This window comes from Protopterus annectens, chromosome 17.part0 (genome assembly GCF_019279795.1).
Source record: "Protopterus annectens isolate FY-2018-M chromosome 17.part0, PAN1.0, whole genome shotgun sequence".
NCBI classification, from domain to species: domain Eukaryota; kingdom Metazoa; phylum Chordata; order Ceratodontiformes; family Protopteridae; genus Protopterus; species Protopterus annectens.
The window spans coordinates 625755395-625775046 of NC_056751.1; the positions used below are offsets into that span (position 1 = coordinate 625755395).

Genomic DNA, 19652 nt, shown 5'->3' on the forward strand with positions numbered 1-19652 from the left:
ATGGATTTGGTGAATGTATTATTCATTAATAAGAGTTAGAATTGCCACTGGCATTACAGATGGCCAAGTCAAAGCCAGATGGATGACAAAGTTAGATTTAACATTAAATAAAGACAACTGATACTGATAAAGATAGAAATTATATCCTATAGCAATCAAAGATGGCACATAGGAGCAATCTCTTCCAACTATAATTATTGTATCTTCAGTATGTTACATACAACACCTTGTGATGGTATTGTCTTGTTCTAAATCATGTCTGTTGTATGACTGTATGAAAATACTTTTCAGTAGTTTGTTTTCAGTATGTTAAGTAAGTTTCTTTACAATGTTACTGTTTTTACTGTTTTCGGAGCTTTTCTACCTGGGCCTCAACTAAAAAAGGGTACTAGCCCTGTTGGAATTTTCAGGGAAAAATGCTAGTAAATAAATAAATAAATAAGCAGTGAAAAATGAAGCTGCATGGTCAAGGTTTGGGTACAGGCATAAGAAAAGGTAATTCAAAGCTCATAATCACATTTGTAGGCCCTGTAGAGATTTCAGTAGCTTCCCAAAACCTTTGTACATGAAGAAATAGTTAATTCTCAAAAATTGCATTCTACTAGCTGGCATTTGTGGAGATCTGTGCAGCAGTGCAATATGAGCTGCTCAGATAGGTTTTAGGTATACTACTTCAGAATAATGCAGTTCATAATCTTGTATATTTTGCATAGCACTGATTGTATTGAGTAGGAATTCGCATTTCTTAGAATTTCTCAGCTGAGCAGTTTAAACAAATGTTCAGTTGGGCAACTACCAACCTGTGCAAGCATATACGTATATACATATATACACAGCAAACAGATATACAGACATATAGGCAGACACCTTTACACATACACACACACACAGACACACACACAGACACACACACACACACACACACACACACACACACACACGCGCGCGCACACATGTGCACACCGCCCTATGCACTCACACAGAAGGAGATGACAATAAGAGTAACCTATCAATCATCAAGATTTATGGAGTCTGATGGAAACCAGAGTGGGGAGAGAACAAAAAACATGTATACAAGAAAAGAATATGAAAACACCACACAGACAGCAAACATGGAAAAAACATAAAAAATACACAGAGACAGCAACTACATATTAAACGTGAACCTAGAGTCCTGTAACTGTTTGGCAAGTACTTTGATCTCTACTTTCTATCCCTCCCTAAGAAGGAAAAAAATGTTAAAAAGGAGGCAAGAATGACACATGCAAATAATGCCACACAAAGATGATAGAGAGGTGTGACCAGCTGTTTAAAATTACCAAACCAAGGATATAAAAAGCAAATGTATCCTTGGATTAATGAGAAATTATGGAAGTGTGTTGACTTAGAAAGTGGAGAATAGAATTATATTACACAGGTAACATTACTTTGTAAAAAAATAGTACTGAAATATAAACAGCTAAACAAGACAACTAAAGAGATATAGCATAAAATTAACACAATTGTGGGGTAAATTGTATTATGCATTTTTAATAGCTACTGGATATACATCATCACTGCTTTCCTATTATGACTATGAAAGTGTAGTTAATTTGATTGAATCACAATTGACTGAACACGGTTATCTGAAATCACATTTGACTGTCACTTCACAGAATCACATTTGAAAACCTTTACACCAAAAATAACTTTGAAACTTACTTTTGTTGGGGAAGCATTTGTCCCCCTCATATAACCCCCCCTTACTTAAATATAGTGTCTCCCCTGTTGCACAGCAGAGAGAACACAATGTGAATCATAGATGATGCACAAACATATTTCATGAAAAACTTCATTAGAGCAAACAAACCTTAAAATCGGATTTTAATGAAAACATTTTATTACACCAAAATACCTTGCAAACTTTCTTTTTGCAGGGGACATTTACCCCTACACCCTCGTACTTAAATATTACTAACTCCATGGTTACATAACACTTGACATTACAATTTTCAGTCAATTGTGATTCAATCAAATGTGATTGCAGTCAAATGTGTTCAGTGAATTATGAGTCAGCGAAATGTGATTCAATCACATTAACGACTACCGACTACAGAGGGTCATAGATGAGTAACTGTGCAAATACCTATTTAACATTATTGGCTGTCGTTTAAAGTTCCTCACTGTCACAAAATGGGTGTAATGTGGAAAAATATGTGCAAAGACAGATGCATATCTTGCTTCATGCTGCAAAATTAAGAAGTTTTAGAAAAATCGCTAACTGCATTAAGCAATGTTTCACTCTGAGCTACTCTTCTATGAGTACCCTTCTAAATGTATTCTGATAAGTACTGAAAAGTTTGCATTAAATGTAAAAGGTAAAAAAATGTATATGAAATGTCTGCTTGTTTGTTTTCTAGTTTTCTCCTACCATGTCCACTGATATCATATGTGTAGGTATTTAGAAATGATGCTTGGACAGTGCTGTCAGATACATAGTGTCTGTTATATGACTTAGCAATATTTGTATAATGGACTAGTGGGATTGTGCAAAGATTTGTTGCTGAACTAGTAACCACTGGAAAAAAGATATGACATACCCCAAACAGTATAATATGGCACTTTTGTCCATTTAACTGACTCAGTGTCTCCTGTTCTGCACTGACTGGCCCATTTTCTCCTTCAGTTTATACTGGTCTGCAATGTGAATGCTAATATATTGCTGTAAGACAATCAAAGGCCTAGTAAATACCATACAAGTAACATAACATAATAGATAGGCTTCCACTATGAGTAGATGAAAGCAAATGTACCAAGGACTGGAATCCCCAAACTGCATTTGCCAAAAGTATCTTGGCAAGAAACATTTTTTAAAAGTGTTTTTGCAGGGAGTAAACAAGTCCCCAATACCCCTTGAACTCATATATACCAGCTCCATAGTCATACCAACTCAAAGAAGAGGGAAATTCCCCCAAAAGGGAATCACTTCCGGCATAAGTTGCCAAAGTATGGAGGAACTCTGAATGTCAGTGAGTTCAACCTCAGGCAGTTGAAGCTTGAGAGTTCAAGCTTCATCCACCAGTAGGTTACTCTGTAAATAGGGATTTATACACTATGTTTTTCAAAGATAAAAACATACCCTGAAATATACAAATAAATGTATCTGACACGGCAGTAGGAATACCTACAATTAAACAAACTGAAGATGTTACCATTGAATATTTTCATTAATTGTAATATTGACAAATGTATGTTTTCATTTTCATTTAAGATTGCCAATAAATTATTGGGTAGGCAGTATATATATCTATTTCTCTTTCTAGATGTTCATAAAGTGCAATGTAAAGCTGTGCAAAAGTGAGCTCAGATCAATCAAGCACTGCCCTCCTGCTTGTAGTTCTGTGAAGATGTCGTCTACGCAACAACCGCTGATATTGAGCAAAGTTTTTCAAATTACCGCAGGACCTGTGTTAATTCAAAAAGACACAGTTAGTAGTAAGTAACATACTTTAAATGTCATTGTTTGAATGATATCTTGCCATCTGATTTTTATAGACCATTATTTGTACAACAGAGCAACTATTTAATATTTCATGTGCAATGGTTGTGTGAAAGGTATGCCCCTCATGTCTCTCAACCTGTAGACACTGAAATAGGTACAAAGGCTATTAAAAAAGTAAGTATATTAGAACACCCTTGCTTGCCCTTTCTGGGGCGGGGGGTGCAGGCAGCCTATCCCCATTACAATAAGCAGTGTTAAGAGTCTGATGAGTTCCATGCTGCATAAGCGATGTGAAACTAAGCTATTAGAACACCTTACTAAACATGACATACTGGCTAAATGCCAGCATGGCTTTAGGCCATTTCATAGCACTACCACTGCTCTACTCTCTTTTACTGACTCCATATATAGGAATCGTAATAATAACACCCTCTCCTCTGCTCTCTTCATCGACCTTTCAAAGGCTTTTGATATGGTTAACCATCCACTGCTTATAAATACTCTTGAACTTCTTGCTCTAGATACACGAGCTATACAATGGTTCAAGTCTTACCTTAACAATAGACAGCAGGCAGTTCTCTGGGAAAACAAACTTTCATCCCACTACCAGTCACCCTTGGAGTTCCCCTAGGAGCTCCATTTTAGGACCTCTTCTTTTCTCACTATTCATCAATCGACCTTCATATAGCAGTCCCTGAAGCCACCTGTATTCAATATGCCGATGATTCCACACTTATATGTTCTGCCAACACCATCTGCCTGATCTATACTTTCTAACTCAGAAAGTATTCAACTCAGTAGAAGACTGGTTCCTGGAAATGCTGTCTCCTTTTAAACGCATAAAAAAAACCAAGTTTCTACTTTTCACACCTACCAATAGGTCCTCCATAAACTTCTCTATTAAGTCTAACAATGGTACCTCATCGTTCCTCGATCCTACTACTCAAACTATTAGGAGTTACAATTGACAACAACTCTCTAACTTTGATAACCATATAAATAACACCATTCAAACAGTTAACAGAAAAATGGGCTCCTTATATCGAATTAAACCCTTCTTAACTCCCATAGCTAGAACCACTATTGCCCACTCTCACTTAGTCTCAACTCTTCTCTATGCTTCTCCCATTTATACTAACCTAAAGAAAATAATCTTCTCTCAAACTGTCTAACTCCTATAACAATATGTGCCAGATTTGCCACTGGAAATGCATTTCAACACACCACTGTCTGTGAACCTTAACCAGCTAGACTGGCCGAACTCCTAACATGATAACTTATTCCCAACTTACCATTGCTCATAAAATATTTTACAAAACCAAATCATACTCCAATACATCTGCTAACCTAATTACTCCTTATAATAATCTAAATTCCCTACGCTCCTCTAGCAAACTACGTATAGCATAAGTAAGTCCAATAACTTGTCAGGTGACAGCCTATTCTCCAATACTGTTGGGAAACACTGGAACCTTCTACTCTACCAACTCTTAACACTACTACCTTCTCTGTCACTCTTTTAAAAGCAACCCAAAAACTCAAACGTCACCTAAAATCTCTGGTTATGCCCCTGCAATCTTTAACCCTGATTAATCTACTACCTATCCTATTACTTATCTTCTTACTGCCTATGGATATATAATCATAATCTATATACCTCTCTGTATTCCTAAATCTGACATTGTAAAACTTTTATAACCACAAAATTTAAGTTAACTACAATGAACTCTAGTGCTTATCCTTTCATATCATATGATTATGTGACTGACATGACTTTATACTTCAATCTTTTTATTATTGTACTTTTTAAAACCTTTCATCTTTATTCTAAATACTTACTATTTTATGTGTTTTATTATTTTCTAATGTGTTTTATAATTTGATATTTCATTTTGTGCTGGTGCTGGAGCTTTTCTCCCCGGGCCTCTACTGAAAATGGAAATATATCCAGTTGGACTAGCCCGGTCAACAAATGTAAAATAAAATAAAATAAAAATAAAGTATGACCAGCCAAAAATCTGGACACAATTAGCATACATTCAAATACAGAACAACACACAACTCTTCTGACTTCCAGTTGAATTGTTGGATACTGCTCAGAAGTACAAGTCTGAAAAACAGTGACAAAAAGAATCCAAAATATAAGCAAATTATCAGAGATACAGTATAACATCTATAGACTTAAATAATATTCCAAGAATCAACCTCAATAAGTCATTTATTTTTGCTTCTGAAAAAGGTAACTATAATTTGAGCTCTTTTTTTAAAGTACTGGTGCCATCAGTATGTTGGTCATGTAGTCTGGTTTTTGCATACTAAACTGCTTCAAAAATCATGTGTGATATGGGAGGATTCAGAAAGGCATATCTAAAGGAAAAATCAAGTCTGAGCAATAGGGATGATACCTCTAAATATAATGTATATATCATGTGAAAGATTAAATCAATCCTGAAAATATATACTTATGTCCAAAATAGCAGCAGCTGAAAGGTCTGGAAGGAATAAGCTTGAAATACTCGTCTTTTGTTGCAGAGAAGAAAAGAAGAAGCAGTATATAGTTACCACATGTTGTATAACCATCCATTTTGTTTAAGGTAGCATCTTTATACATACTCATTGTTTTAGTCTTTTTTTTTCCTCAAGCAGCTGAACATTGGTGGGCACCAGCTCTTTCTTGTTCACTGGGCTCACTGGACTCATCTTAGCCCCCTAGACTCAAACTAACACAATTCTCCAGGGCAAGTGAGGGAGATCAAGAACAGTCTGGTACAGCATCAAATCACTGCTGCTGAGGGAGTGTGCTGCACTCTCCTTCCAGCCCTTTGGCATGTCTTGGTAAGCCTGTAGCAATGCTGCCTTTAGGTGCATGCTGACATCCATACATACACACAGCCAAGTTTCACATCAGCTATGCAGCATGGAACTCATCAGACTCTTAACACTGCTTATTGTAATGGGGATATAACTGCCTGCACCCCCGCTTCCCAGAAAGGCAAGCCAACATCAGCCATTCACTCCCATCCCATACCTACAACCCCTGTAGGACCCATACTTCTCAACCTGTAGACAGTGAAAATAAGTACAAAGGCCCTTAAAGTAGGGTACATCCAGCCAAAAATGTGGGACATCTTAATTAGCATAAAATGAGAACACCAAATAGCACATAACTCTTCCCTTCCAGTAGGGATGTGAGATACTACTCAAACATATGTTTAAAAACAGAAAGTGACAAAATGAGGGGAAATATAAGAATATTGTTAAAGAGACAGTATAAAATTTGTAGACTATTAATCTTGTATTGTGTGTAATTCTACCCTACACAAGGTCATTTGTTTGTATTTCTGAAAAAGGGAGATGATATTCTATCTCTCCTTAAATTATTTTTACCACTACAAAGTATGGTTTTCTATGTACTAGGCAGCTTCAAAAATCAGACTAACACAGGGTTTAGGATTCAGAAAATTGTACAAAGGGGTAAATCAAGCCAGAAAATAGGGGCATAAATCTAAAATATGGACATCCTATGCAGGTGTAAATCAGGCCTCCTAGCCAGGAAACATTCATAGTTCATAGGTTGGTACTAGGCTATTGGCCCTAGGGGCCTAAAACACTTAGCCATAACAATTCCCCTGCCAATTCCTCCAAACTAAGGCATTGGACAGTTGATGAATGTTGCCGAATGTTGGCCGATTCATTACAAAGTAAAGGAAAATAATGTTTTTGATTCTCATAATACAGTTGAGGCCAGCTTCTTAGGTTTATATTTCAAAACAGTGGCAGTTTTATTTCTCTGAATTTGTGTACTGATTGTTGTTTTGAATACAGCAACACAGTATGTCACTTATATTAAGATCACAAATTATTAGGATCACAAATTCAGTGTAACTTCCGGCTGTATAACTTATCCTTCACACAAAGATAGAAAAATCATAAAATAGGGGTTTTCTAATGTGACAAAAAAAATGCAGCTTATAATATAGAAATAATATATGCAATGCCTTTTAAACAGAGAACCACATACTGTCAATGTAACTCCTGTACACCACATCAAGCTTCTTACTGTTTGCCCTTTCATCTGCCCAGTATCTTAATCCACTTTAACATAGCTAGCCTTCCTCTATAATATACATTTTTTTGAGGTTTGAACCTGATATTACTTTTAGTAGATTAAATGCAAAACTCAGTCAGATATTTCTGAACACGCATCTTCAAGTTCTCTCCATAGATGAGAGAGAACAAGTTAATTTAATCTCATTGCCAAATTTGCTAATACAAACTGTATTTGAAGTGTTGGCAGTACTAAATTATAAATTAAAGCATACTGATCCTTGCAATAATCCCTGTGGAATTTCAGAGGTCACTATCTGAAGAAATCTAAACTACATGGCTAGACAGCAAATTTACTAACAACGAGTAATGGAGGCAGTATATATATCTATTTCTCTTTCTAGATGTTCATAAAGTGCAACGTAAAGCTGTGCAAAAGTGAGCTCAGATCGATCAATCACTGCCCTCCTGCTTGTGGTTTTGTGAAGATGTCGTCTACGCGACAACCGCTGATATTGAGCAAAGTTTTTCAAATTACCGCAGGACCTGTGTTAATTCAAAAAGACACAGTTAGTAGTAAGTAACATACTTTAAATGTCATTGTTTGAATGATATCTTGCCATTTGATTTTTATAGATCATTATTTGTACAACAGAGCAACTATTTAATATTTCATGTGCAATGGTTGTGTGAAAGGTATGCCCCTCATGTCTCTCAACCTGTAGACACTGAAATAGGTACAAAGGCTATTAAAAAAGTAAGTATGACCAGCCAAAAATCTGGACACAATTAGCATACATTCAAATATAGAACAACACACAACTCATCTGACTTCCAGTTGAATTGTTGGATACTGCTCAGAAGTACAAGTTTGAAAAACAGTGATAAAAGGGATCCAAAATATAAGCAAATTATCAGAGATACAGTATAACATCTATCGACTTAAATAATATTCCAAGAATCAACCTCAATACGTCATTTCTTTTTGCTTCTGAAAAAGGTAACTCTATAATTTGAGCTCTTTTTTTAAAGTACTGGTGCCATCAGTATGTTGGTCATGTAGTCTGGTTTTATGTGTACTAAACTGCTTCAAAAATCATGTGTGATATGGGGAGGATTCAGAAAGGCATATCTAAAGGAAAAAATCAAGTCTGAAAATAGGGACATACCTCTAAATATACGTATATCATGTGAAAGATTAAATCAATCCTGAAAATATATACTTATGTCCAAAACAGGTGCAGCTGAAAGGTCTGGAAGGAATGCTTGAACACTGTCTTTGTTGCAGAGAAGAAAAGAAGAAGCAGTATATAGTTACCCACATGTTGTATAACCATCCATTTGTTTAAGGTAGCATCTTTATACATACTATTGTTTTAGTCTTTTTTTTTCAGCAGCTGAACATTGGTGGGAACCAGCTCTTCTTGTTCGCTGGGCTCACCGGACTCATCTTAGCCCCCCTAGACTCAAACTAACACACCTCCAGGGCAAGTGAGGAGATCAAGAACACTGGTACAGCATCAAATCACTGCTGAGGAGTGTGCCGTACCTCCTTCCAGCCCTTGGCGGTCTTGCAAGCTCTGTAAATGCTGCCTTTAGAAGGTGCATGCTGACATCCATACATACACAGCCAAGTTTCACATCACTTATGCAGCATGGAACTCATCAGACTCTTAACACTGCTTATTGTAATGGGGATAGGCTGCCTGCACCCCCCCGCCCCAGAAAGGGCAAGCCAACATCAGCCATTCACTCCCATCCCATACCTACAATCCCTGTAGGACCCATACTTCTCAACCTGTAGACACTGAAAATAAGTACAAAGGCCCTTAAAAAATAGGTACATCCAGCCAAAAATGTGGACATCTAATTAGCATAAAATGAGAACACCAAATAGCACATAACTCTTCCCTTCCAGTAGGGATGTGAGATACTACTCAAACATATGTTTAAAAACAGAAAGTGACAAAATGAGGGGAAATATAAGAATATTGTTAAAGAGACAGTATAAAATTTGTAGACTATTAATCTGTATTGTAAAATTCTACCCTACACAAAGTCATTTGTTTGTATTTCTGAAAAAGGGAGATGATATTCCATCTCTCCTTAAATTATTTTTACCACTACAAAGTATGGTTTTCTATGTACTAGGCAGCTTCAAAAATCAGACATAATGAGGGGGATTCAGAAAATTGTACAAAGGGCTAAATCAAGCCAGAAAATAGGGGCATAAATCTATAATATGGACATCCAATGCAGGTGTAAATCAGGCCTCCTAATAGGAACATTCATAGGTTCATAGGCTGGTACTAGGCTATTGGCCCTAGGGCCTAAACATGCCTAGCCATAACAATTCCGTGCCAATTCCTCCAAACTACAGACAGTTGACAAGAATGTTGCCAATTCTATTACAAAGTAAAGGAAAAATAATGTTTTTTGATTCAATAAGAGGCCAGTTTAGGTTTATATTTCAAAACAGTGGCAGTTTTATTTTCTGAATTTGTACTGATTGTTGTTTTTGAATACAGCAACACAGTATGTCACTTATATTAAGATCACAAATTATTAGGATCACAAATTCAGTACCCTGGCTGTATAACTTATCCTTCACACAAAGATAGAAAAATCATAAAATAGGCTTAATGTGACAAAAAATGCAGCTTATAATATGAACAATATATGCAATGCCTTTAAACAGAGAGCCACATACTGTCAATGTAACTCCCACACACCATTCCTTTCTTACTGTTCGTCCTTTCATCTGCCCAGTATCTTAATCCACTTTAACATAGCTAGCCTTCCTCTATAATATACATTTTTTTGAGGTTTGAACCTGATATTACTTTTAGTAGATTAAATGCAAAACTCAGTCAGATATTTCTGAACATGTACTAAGTCTTCCATAGATGAGAGAGAACAAGTTAATTTAATCTTGTTGCCAAATTTGCTAATACAAACTGTATTTGAAGTGTTGGCAGTACTAAATTAAAAATTAAAGCATACTGATCCTTGCAATAATCCCTGTGGAATCTCAGATGTCATAAGGAATATTCTACAAAGGTCACTATCTGAAGAAATCTAAACTACATGGCTAGACAGCAAATTTACTAACAACGAGTAATGGAGGCAGCACTATGCTGCAGAAAGTAACATTTCTGTCACACAGCTCTTGATTCTTTGTTCCAGTTTCCAGACAGCATGATTTAAGCATGGCATCTACAAGTTATCCTTTTGTATATGTTTTCGCATATTATATCACTTCTTTACACATCTTAACAACTATATGGTTAGATGAACTGGGGATCCAATAAACTGTCCACCAGTTACTGTGAGGTATGTGTATGTGTATCCTGGAATTGACTGGCATCCCATGTAGAATTATTTCTCTGCCTTACCATGTTTATTATCAGGATATCTGCTGGCTCTCCTATGACTCTGAATAGGATACAGTGTGCATCAATAAATAAAGGAAAGCACTAATAAGGGACATATAAGCACCATTATTCATTATTTAACAATACCACTATCTCAAATACTGTCAAAAGTCTTTGCAAAATCTAAATACAAGACATATACTGGAAGACCAATCTCCAAATCACTGCATCCCATATCATAAAAATAAATCATTCTGGCTGGATATGAAGGGTCATTCATTATAAATGCAAACCAATATAAGTAATGTTTAGTGCTAGTGGTAAAATCAGAATCAGCAAAGGTGTGCTTTTAAGCATTTTCCAAAAATTCTGACTAAAATAATAGCTATACAATTTTTAGTCAAGCTTTAAACACAGTTTTAAAAAGAGGCATTACATAAACATGTTCCAGCTCTAAGGAACATAGTCTTCTGACAGAAAGACCAACTGCATGATACCATGGGTTTAATTTTATTTATGGAGCACCTGGCATGCCATCATGAATTTGAAAACTATTACCCTTTTCACTGATAGCGTCATTTCATTTGCATTGGTATCTTATTACCACAAAGATTATCAAGCACAATTGACTTAATAACTGTATCCAGATTAATGAATAAAATGATTGGCCTAAAGCATCTTCATCTCACCAAAATTATGTATCATTATTTTGCCATGTGATTCTATAAAAAGGATGTGTGTATATATATATATATATATATATATATATATATATATATATATATATATATATATAGTTTTAAACTGCCAACATATTAAGAAAAGAGTCCTAATTATCCCCAGTCCATAAGCTAATGATACTTAACACTTTCACTTAGATGTTCCTATTTTGTTCTGTAACTATGCCTGGGCTGGTATTAAAATCTGTAAAGAAACCAAAGAAGCAGCAAGTCTGTTTTTCCTGGAAGAAAAAACTTTTATTTTTCTAATTCTAGAAGTAAGGTTGTACCTTTTTGCCAACAGCTTTGCATGTTGTCAGAGGCATAGTATCAATCACATGACACTGAAGTTAAAGATAAAACACATTGCGGCAATATGCTGATCGCCTTCCATTTCCATGTTGTAAATGACAAAAATTGCTGAGGAGTAATCAGTGATACCAAAAATACTAAAATAACTTTTGCTGTAGATAGATTTAATTATTTTGTTGAGATTTACAACCCATACAATATGATCAAAATTTCTAAATGAGCCATACACATCAAATATATAGCAGCTGCTGTTTGCCAGAATGTGATTGAGCAAAGTCTTTCCTCTAATGGGAGCTGAAATAAGCTGACTCAGCCTAAACCTACATACATATTTTAACATGATCATTCATATAAATCAGAACAAAAACTGCCCCACTATGTTGGTTAATTAAAATCACCACAAGCAAAACTGTTTTTGAGAATAAAAAGTTTGTATAAATCTTAATAAAATAACATATATTATAAATATGTCAGTGATTGAGACCTAATATAGTCAAGCAAATGAGGTTCAGTAGAAACTCAGTATTTGTGTTAAAGCACCAACAACTGCTCTGCGACTCTGTAATTCTTTATTTACATCAGCCCTGTCTTCTTTCCCTATTAAATACAAATAGACCATAAGCAGAGTAAATGAACAACCTTATTTACAGTTAACAAGTCAGTCTTGCTTGACAAGAGAAGAGGAAGCGAAACAAGCTCTACTTAAATTCAAATAGTTTTATACCTTAAAAATACAGAACTATGCTGTATGCACCATATTACTGAAATCTGAGCAAATGTGAATGGCTCACGTAAACTAAACAGGATAATATCACGTGAATGTGAAACTTATTTTACTTGAAAAAGCTTTAGAAATAAAATAGTATGGGACTGGGTGTGTGTCTAAACAAACACAAACAACTGTAATAACAAGAAAAGAGAGCCGTACGTTCACAAGTAACTAGAAAACAAGTCTTTTATTCCACAAAATGTCAGTATGAAGTGCTTTTCGTTAAGCTAGATAGCAAAACGTCTTCAGATAAAAACCTTGCTTAACTAATGTTTAAATATACATCATGTAACTACATTGGCCATTGAAACACATTCATTATTCATTAGCAAGTCATTGAATTTCAACATACAGTACATTGTTTTAAAAACAAGAGACTTCTAAAGTCAAAAACTAGAACCAAAACTATAAAAGTCAGAAACTTAAAAAGTGCTTGACATTCCCAATAAAAGAATAAAAGATATTTTTCTCTTTCATTTGTTTTTTAGATTTATTTGATATTTAAATTCATACTAACAAATATATATGTGTGTAGAAAAGAAATGTATTCAAACATTTTATATATATATATATATATATATATATATATATATATATATATATATATATATATATATATAAAACAAGCTTTTATCTCATTAGGGCTTTCAATTTTAAAATGCTTGTGATAGACTAGAACTCATTCAAGCCTGGGTACTGACAGGCATTTAGTTTAAGTTGCCATAACAGCTCTAATCTTTCACGTTGTACGGGCACTGGTCCACCTGTTATATCTGTCTGGACTTGGTCAATGACTTTAAAGTTGAATTTGTGCAACACTTACAAATATCATTTTTCCTATTTTCAGGCTTTACCTAACAGTGTCTACCAAAGATGTTAGTAAACTTCTCTTGATTTTACATTTTTTCTATGTGTTTTCCCCTCTCTTATCAACCTTCAAGCTTCTTCCTCTCAGACTCATGCCTATTCATGCCCTAAAGGTAAGGATCTTCCCTTAGAGCCACTGGGGAGAGAGCAGTCATACAGGTGGACACTGGGGTGTTTGATATTCTTGTCTGCATCCCAGCAATGATAGAATTTGTGTATGAATGGACCTAGGCCTACCACTTAGGTGATAATGGTATCTACATCATCTTAGGGACCTTGTGTCCTTATAATAGCTTGGGGTTTGTTCCCTGCACATGGCTGTCATGAACTGGAATTACCAGCCTGGATAGTCACACCCATATCAACCCTGTACTACCCTTCATCCATTGACTCCTTCTCTACCCGCCAGCCATACCTCTTAACTGTCTGGATTTTTGCAGAATATCTAGATTTTTCTCTCATATTTTTGGTCTGTTCCTCATAGCATCTGTTTTTCTGTCAAATCATTGAAGATGAAAGACACTACATAATAACATATATTTGAGGTTTCAGACTTCATATCTTTCAGAAAATGCATGCTAATGTAAAACTTGCTATTCTAGCAGCTTTCTAAGTTTGTAAGAACAATATTTAAAATCCATCCCTGAATTTGTGCCTTTTTCCATACATTGTTTTTGGCTTTGTCCAGATGCTTAGAGGTTGAGGGATATGTCTCCAGTGGAAATGATGGGCAGCATAGGCAAGATCGGCTAGGACTCACTCTCAGCATGGGCATACTCATCTTCCTAGCCTATGCCATCAAGTGTGCGAGTTGCTATTTGAACTCATGTTGCCTGGATCATAGTCAGGACTTTATCGCTCTGCACCATTGGTAAGGCTCTTTGGTTTTATTTTTTTTCATTGTATCACATTTCAGTTTCTCCCCAGGTTGTATGGACACATTCCAAACTTCTATTTTCTGGTTACCTTCCACATTGATTGCACACATAACACCCTAGAGATTTTGGCTCAGACTCTCACTTGACCTACAGATCTACCCGAATAGTGTCCCTGATATATTTCTAGAAGTAAGTGCTCCTTCTTAGTTATGGAGACAGATTCCTTGTCTGCATCATTTTGCCTGTTTCCAGCTGAGCACCTGTGATGCACCCTCTGCTGTCTGGCGCTATGTCTTAACTTTGCCTCAGCAGCCACTATGTCACAATATTGCTAGATAACAGATGTATTTAATACAGACAGACGCACACACACACACACACACACACACACACACATATATATATATATATATATATATATATATATATATATATATATATATATATATATTACATATATAAAATGTGAATCTGTGGTATTAAATTGAGTTACCATTACATCAAGACTAGTTTCATTAAAACTAAATGACTTCTTGATGAATTTGAAAGCAGCAGTTTCATAAACTCTTACAAGTAAATTTTATACGTAGTTACAAGTTAGTGGGCCTTAGCATTGGCAATAGCGCAAGCATGTATTATCATCTGATGCTGACAATGTTACCTGTTTTTGCCATCTGCATCAATAGATGAGGTACAGATAGTACATGGCATACCATCAGCTGAGTGACTAGCAAACTGTGGACCATTTCCACATAGTCAGTGAGACCATTAAAGGACCTTGTCAAACTGTGTAACCCACAAGCAGAATAAAGGGGGGTGCATTTCATTCCCATTCATGTAGATATTAAGGTATGTCAGCACCTTGTAGGCATTTTATGACATAGCCTGTTTCCCTGAGGTCCCGGCAGTGCTGACTGAACACAGACACACACACACACACACACACACACACACACACACACACACACACACACACACACACACACACACACACACACACACACACACACACACACACACACACACACACACTCTCTTACATGCTGCCATCAGGCCCCCCACATAATTCAGATGGACTATGCTACATCAAGAGTAAAATCTTCCATTCTGTTAACTTCCATGTGGCCTGTAATGCCCAGGACATTAATTATAATTTGTCCATGTACCACCTAGGCAGTTCCCATGATTCACATATCTGGCATGTCTTTGACCTTTACCAAAGATTACTGGGAGGTGAGTCTCACAAGGTCATTTGACTGGTAGATGCATGGATATGCTAGATAGACAGATGTATGCACACAGGTACAGTGTAAGCTGGGTGCAGACTAAAGAGTATACATTATTAGTTGTGTTTTGGAGACATTACTGGATGTTTCCTAGAACCCTGAGTGATGGGCTCCATGGACAACCCTCAGACCATGCAGGAAAATGCTTATAAAACAATATATGTGGAAATGCATAACATAATGGAGCAGGTGTCTGCCCCGCTGAAGGGATGCTTCCATTGCCTAGACACATAAGAAGGGGCACTGCACCACAGTCCAGATAGCTACAGAAAGCATTTCCTTGTATGAATGTATCATGCTGCACAACTTGAAGGAGCAGCAGGTGAACATCTTGTCAGGGATGCCCACACCAGTTCTAAGAGTAGTAGCAGGCAGGGTGGAAAGTCAGAGGAGGAAAATGCAGCATCAGTACCACAGCTGGGGCAAAGGTGGGTGTAACACACTGTAGCACTGGTAAGAGGTGGCATCTGGTCATCCATAACTAGGGGTCATAACACAACCAACACAGAATAAAATGATTCATGCATTAATCACATTCAAGATTATGCAGGGCAGTGCATGGACTGGTCACACTGTGCATCAGCCATTGACATAGCATACATATCAGGGGGTGGGCAGGGCACAGTCATCACTTGAACAGGTGGTGGGACACAGTGATAGGTGACTGCAGCACTATAAGATGGGGTGGGGTCATGTACATTGTGAGGTTGGGGGAGTCAGGGATCACATCCATCAATGGTAGGGTCAAGCTGTCAATATGTGATCATTGTCTGTATCCACTGTGGGTACTTGTGGTGTTACAGCTTCATTTGGCCAATAGCAGGGAAGGACCTGAACTACAGGACTGTGAGCATTAATCCTGATAGGGCATACTATGTGTTGATCCTGATGACTGTCATTAGGCAAAAGCAATAGCAGGAAAGGGTAAAACTACAGGAATTTGCATCTACAATGTTACAAGGCATCCTAGGTATTGAGATGGAGGGTCACTGTTGGCCATGACTAGAATGATGGCCATCATGGGGGGAGGGTACCAAGCTGTGTGCCCACAGGTTGCAGTAATATCATCTGGTCAGTGTTTTGTGTAACCTGATGATCTTTGACAGATGTCCCCAAATCTCGATGCTTCCATGGCCATGGAAAGTATGACCTCTGATGACAAATTGCATGTGTTTGCAATGTGTCACATGGGGGCACCTATGGAGGCAACATTTGCCATACGTGACCTCAGCAACATTTTCTGTCCCTATTCTCCATGTAAATAACAGAGTGCATTCACTATCTCTGCAATGCTGTGGACAGCCGCTGATTGTGTCTGGATCACTGACCTGCACAGCCACTAGTTGATACCAAATACTGTAGCCATACTAGGAATGTTCCTAGACTCATGATGGTGTCTACCCCTCACTTTCTCATTTGTATCTTGTTTGGCAGGTATGTGTATCTTAGAGGCAGTGCGTTTTTTGGATGATGTGTGATCTGAGAAGACAGATGGAGCCCATGAGGGACTCTTGGGTAGAAGATGTCTGACATTTATTTATTTATTTATTTAACATTTGTTTGCCAGCATAGTCTGACTGGACAACCAGTGCCCATTTTCAGCAGAGTCCTGGGGAGAAAAACTCCATAAGTTTACAAGACAGAAGAAAAATTTACAAAAGAGACATTACAGAGTAGTAGCATACAGACTGTAGACTTTACAGCAGTTAGTATACAGTAAAAGGATAATACCCCTTTTGGTTGAAAATACAAGTGTACAAAATATACAATGAGAGTAGATAAGAACCTGGTCACATGTACATACACTCATATATAGATTATTGCTCACACATAGATAGGTATAGTTAGAGCATGTTGTTTATGTTGTCCAAGACAGATGGGGTGTAGAAACAGTGAGTGGATGAGGCTTCAGAGGGTCAATTACAGTTGCATAGATGGTTGGTGAAGAGGTATGTTTTAAGTAGGCTTTTGAAGGAGGGTGTGGGCATGCCCTGATGAGGTCATGGACTCTGCCTGAATCTCTATGCAAGCATCTGTAATGGTGGATGTTGGTGAGCCCTACCCCTGTAGTGTTGCAGACAGTGCACTTTGTCATTGGACCATGGCACTTGCATGTTGCCATCATCATCAGCAGCCACAGGTGCCTTGCTGATGTCAGCCCCCTCTTGTGCTGAAGATTCCACCAGTGGAGCTGTGAAAGCAGGGACACACACATGACATTATGGTTTGCCTGTAAACATATACTTCTATAACTATCCCTCTAGCATGCATACATAGTACTACACATTAAAACACAGCTAGAGCATACTATGGCTGACATAACTTGTCTTGCAGAGTTTTTCAGTTATAGACCACAGGTGCCCTGAAGGACATATATCCCTTCAAACATGCAATGGAGTATTTTATACTGTGCTGTAATGGAAAACTCTAACCTGGTACTCTTCACCAACTGACACATGGGTTGCTAGTTCTAGCCTAGTTCCTACAGCCATGCCACCCACTGTCATGAGAGGCCTTATTCCCAGCCAGGAAGTGAGGACAAAAACATTTTGTCCTTATTGAGCCACTGCAGTATTGGTGTCCCACCACTTTGGTGCATCTTTCTCAATGTTCCATGTCAGTTTCTTTGAATGGGGTATCACATCAGTAACATCAGATTTAATGGACAGACCGATTACAGTTACCCAAGCTTTCACATCCTGTAGCACATCCTGTCGAATCCTGTCCTGATAATGCTTCCCTGTGACACCTTTGCCATTGAGGTGCTTGATATGCTTGTGGAAGGCCTGTGGTAACACTTCATTATTCTGGGGTGGCCAAGCCAGTACATGTACATTGTGGGTGAAAAATGTCAGACAGAGGGTGTGTATGGTATGCAATGTGATGCTCATACTTATGGCCAGAAACCCCCATTCATGTGGTTGTTTATCAGCCACAGTTACTGCTATGCATAGTCCCCCCCAATTTCTGTACTGTAGTCATAGCCATGATCATCCCCATTCCTGTACCTGTTTTTTAGCCCTGCCCTAGGTTTTCCTCTATGCATTTCCCTCTGCTTGCTGTTCTTGCCTTTCCAGTATTACCTCTTCATTTATGTGATGAACAGAATTTGGCACTTTGCTATGTGCTCCCACACTTTGCTGCGTACTCCCACACTAATCTGTCTGGTGACCACTGTGCTGCCATTTTTCTGCAAGATGAGTGTGAGATTCGGCTGTGTGGTGCTACATTACCAGTTTCAGCATGCAATGATTTAGCTCTGCCAGCCTGCCTTCACTGAGAATATTAGTCACATGTCCTACAGGAGCCATAGAGCTGCTTCAATTTGTACTCTGCTTCTCTTTAATTATGCAGTTACTTGCTCAGACTGCTGGTCCTAGGGAAAGCTTAACTCATGTCTGATCAGCTGTGGTGAAGCTTCTTCCTCAGAAATTAGTACTGCACATTTAGGCAGCACTTGTCTTTGAATCCAAACATTCTGTGATAAGGGTATATTAAATATATGACTTCTGCCTATACTACTTCTGCAACTATTAATATACTGTTCTTATTTATGCATGCATGTGCACGTATAAGACATGAAATACCCAACCATTGTCTGGCTATTACCTGTATCAAGTAACCAAAGTGTGTGTGTGTGTGTGTGTGTGTGTGTGTGTGTGTGTGTGTGTGTGTGTGTGTGTGTGTGTGTGTGTGTGTGTGTATGATTGTTGCTAGAGAAGTGGCACCCCAACCCCATTTGCAAAACTGGGAAAAAAGGGTTTGTGGACGGGTGGATAGATGGATGGATGGATGGATGGATGGATGGATGGATGGGATCAAAACATTCAAAGTATGACAATCAAAATATCAACCACAAAATGTCGACATGCATACACCAAGTAATAACCACAGAAAATGCAAAATTAAAAATTGCAAA

At 37.4% G+C, this 19652-nt stretch overlaps 1 protein-coding gene across 1 annotated transcript in view; it reads left to right on the forward strand.

The window, feature by feature from the left end:
• Nucleotides 1–19652, forward strand: part of LOC122791269 — a 564593-nt gene that overhangs the window by 511809 nt on the left and 33132 nt on the right. Inside the window, exon 13 of the mRNA XM_044058939.1 lies at nucleotides 7933–8104. Within this exon, the coding sequence (XP_043914874.1) occupies nucleotides 7933–8104 (172 nt within the window). The remainder of the gene's footprint in view (nucleotides 1–7932; nucleotides 8105–19652) is intronic.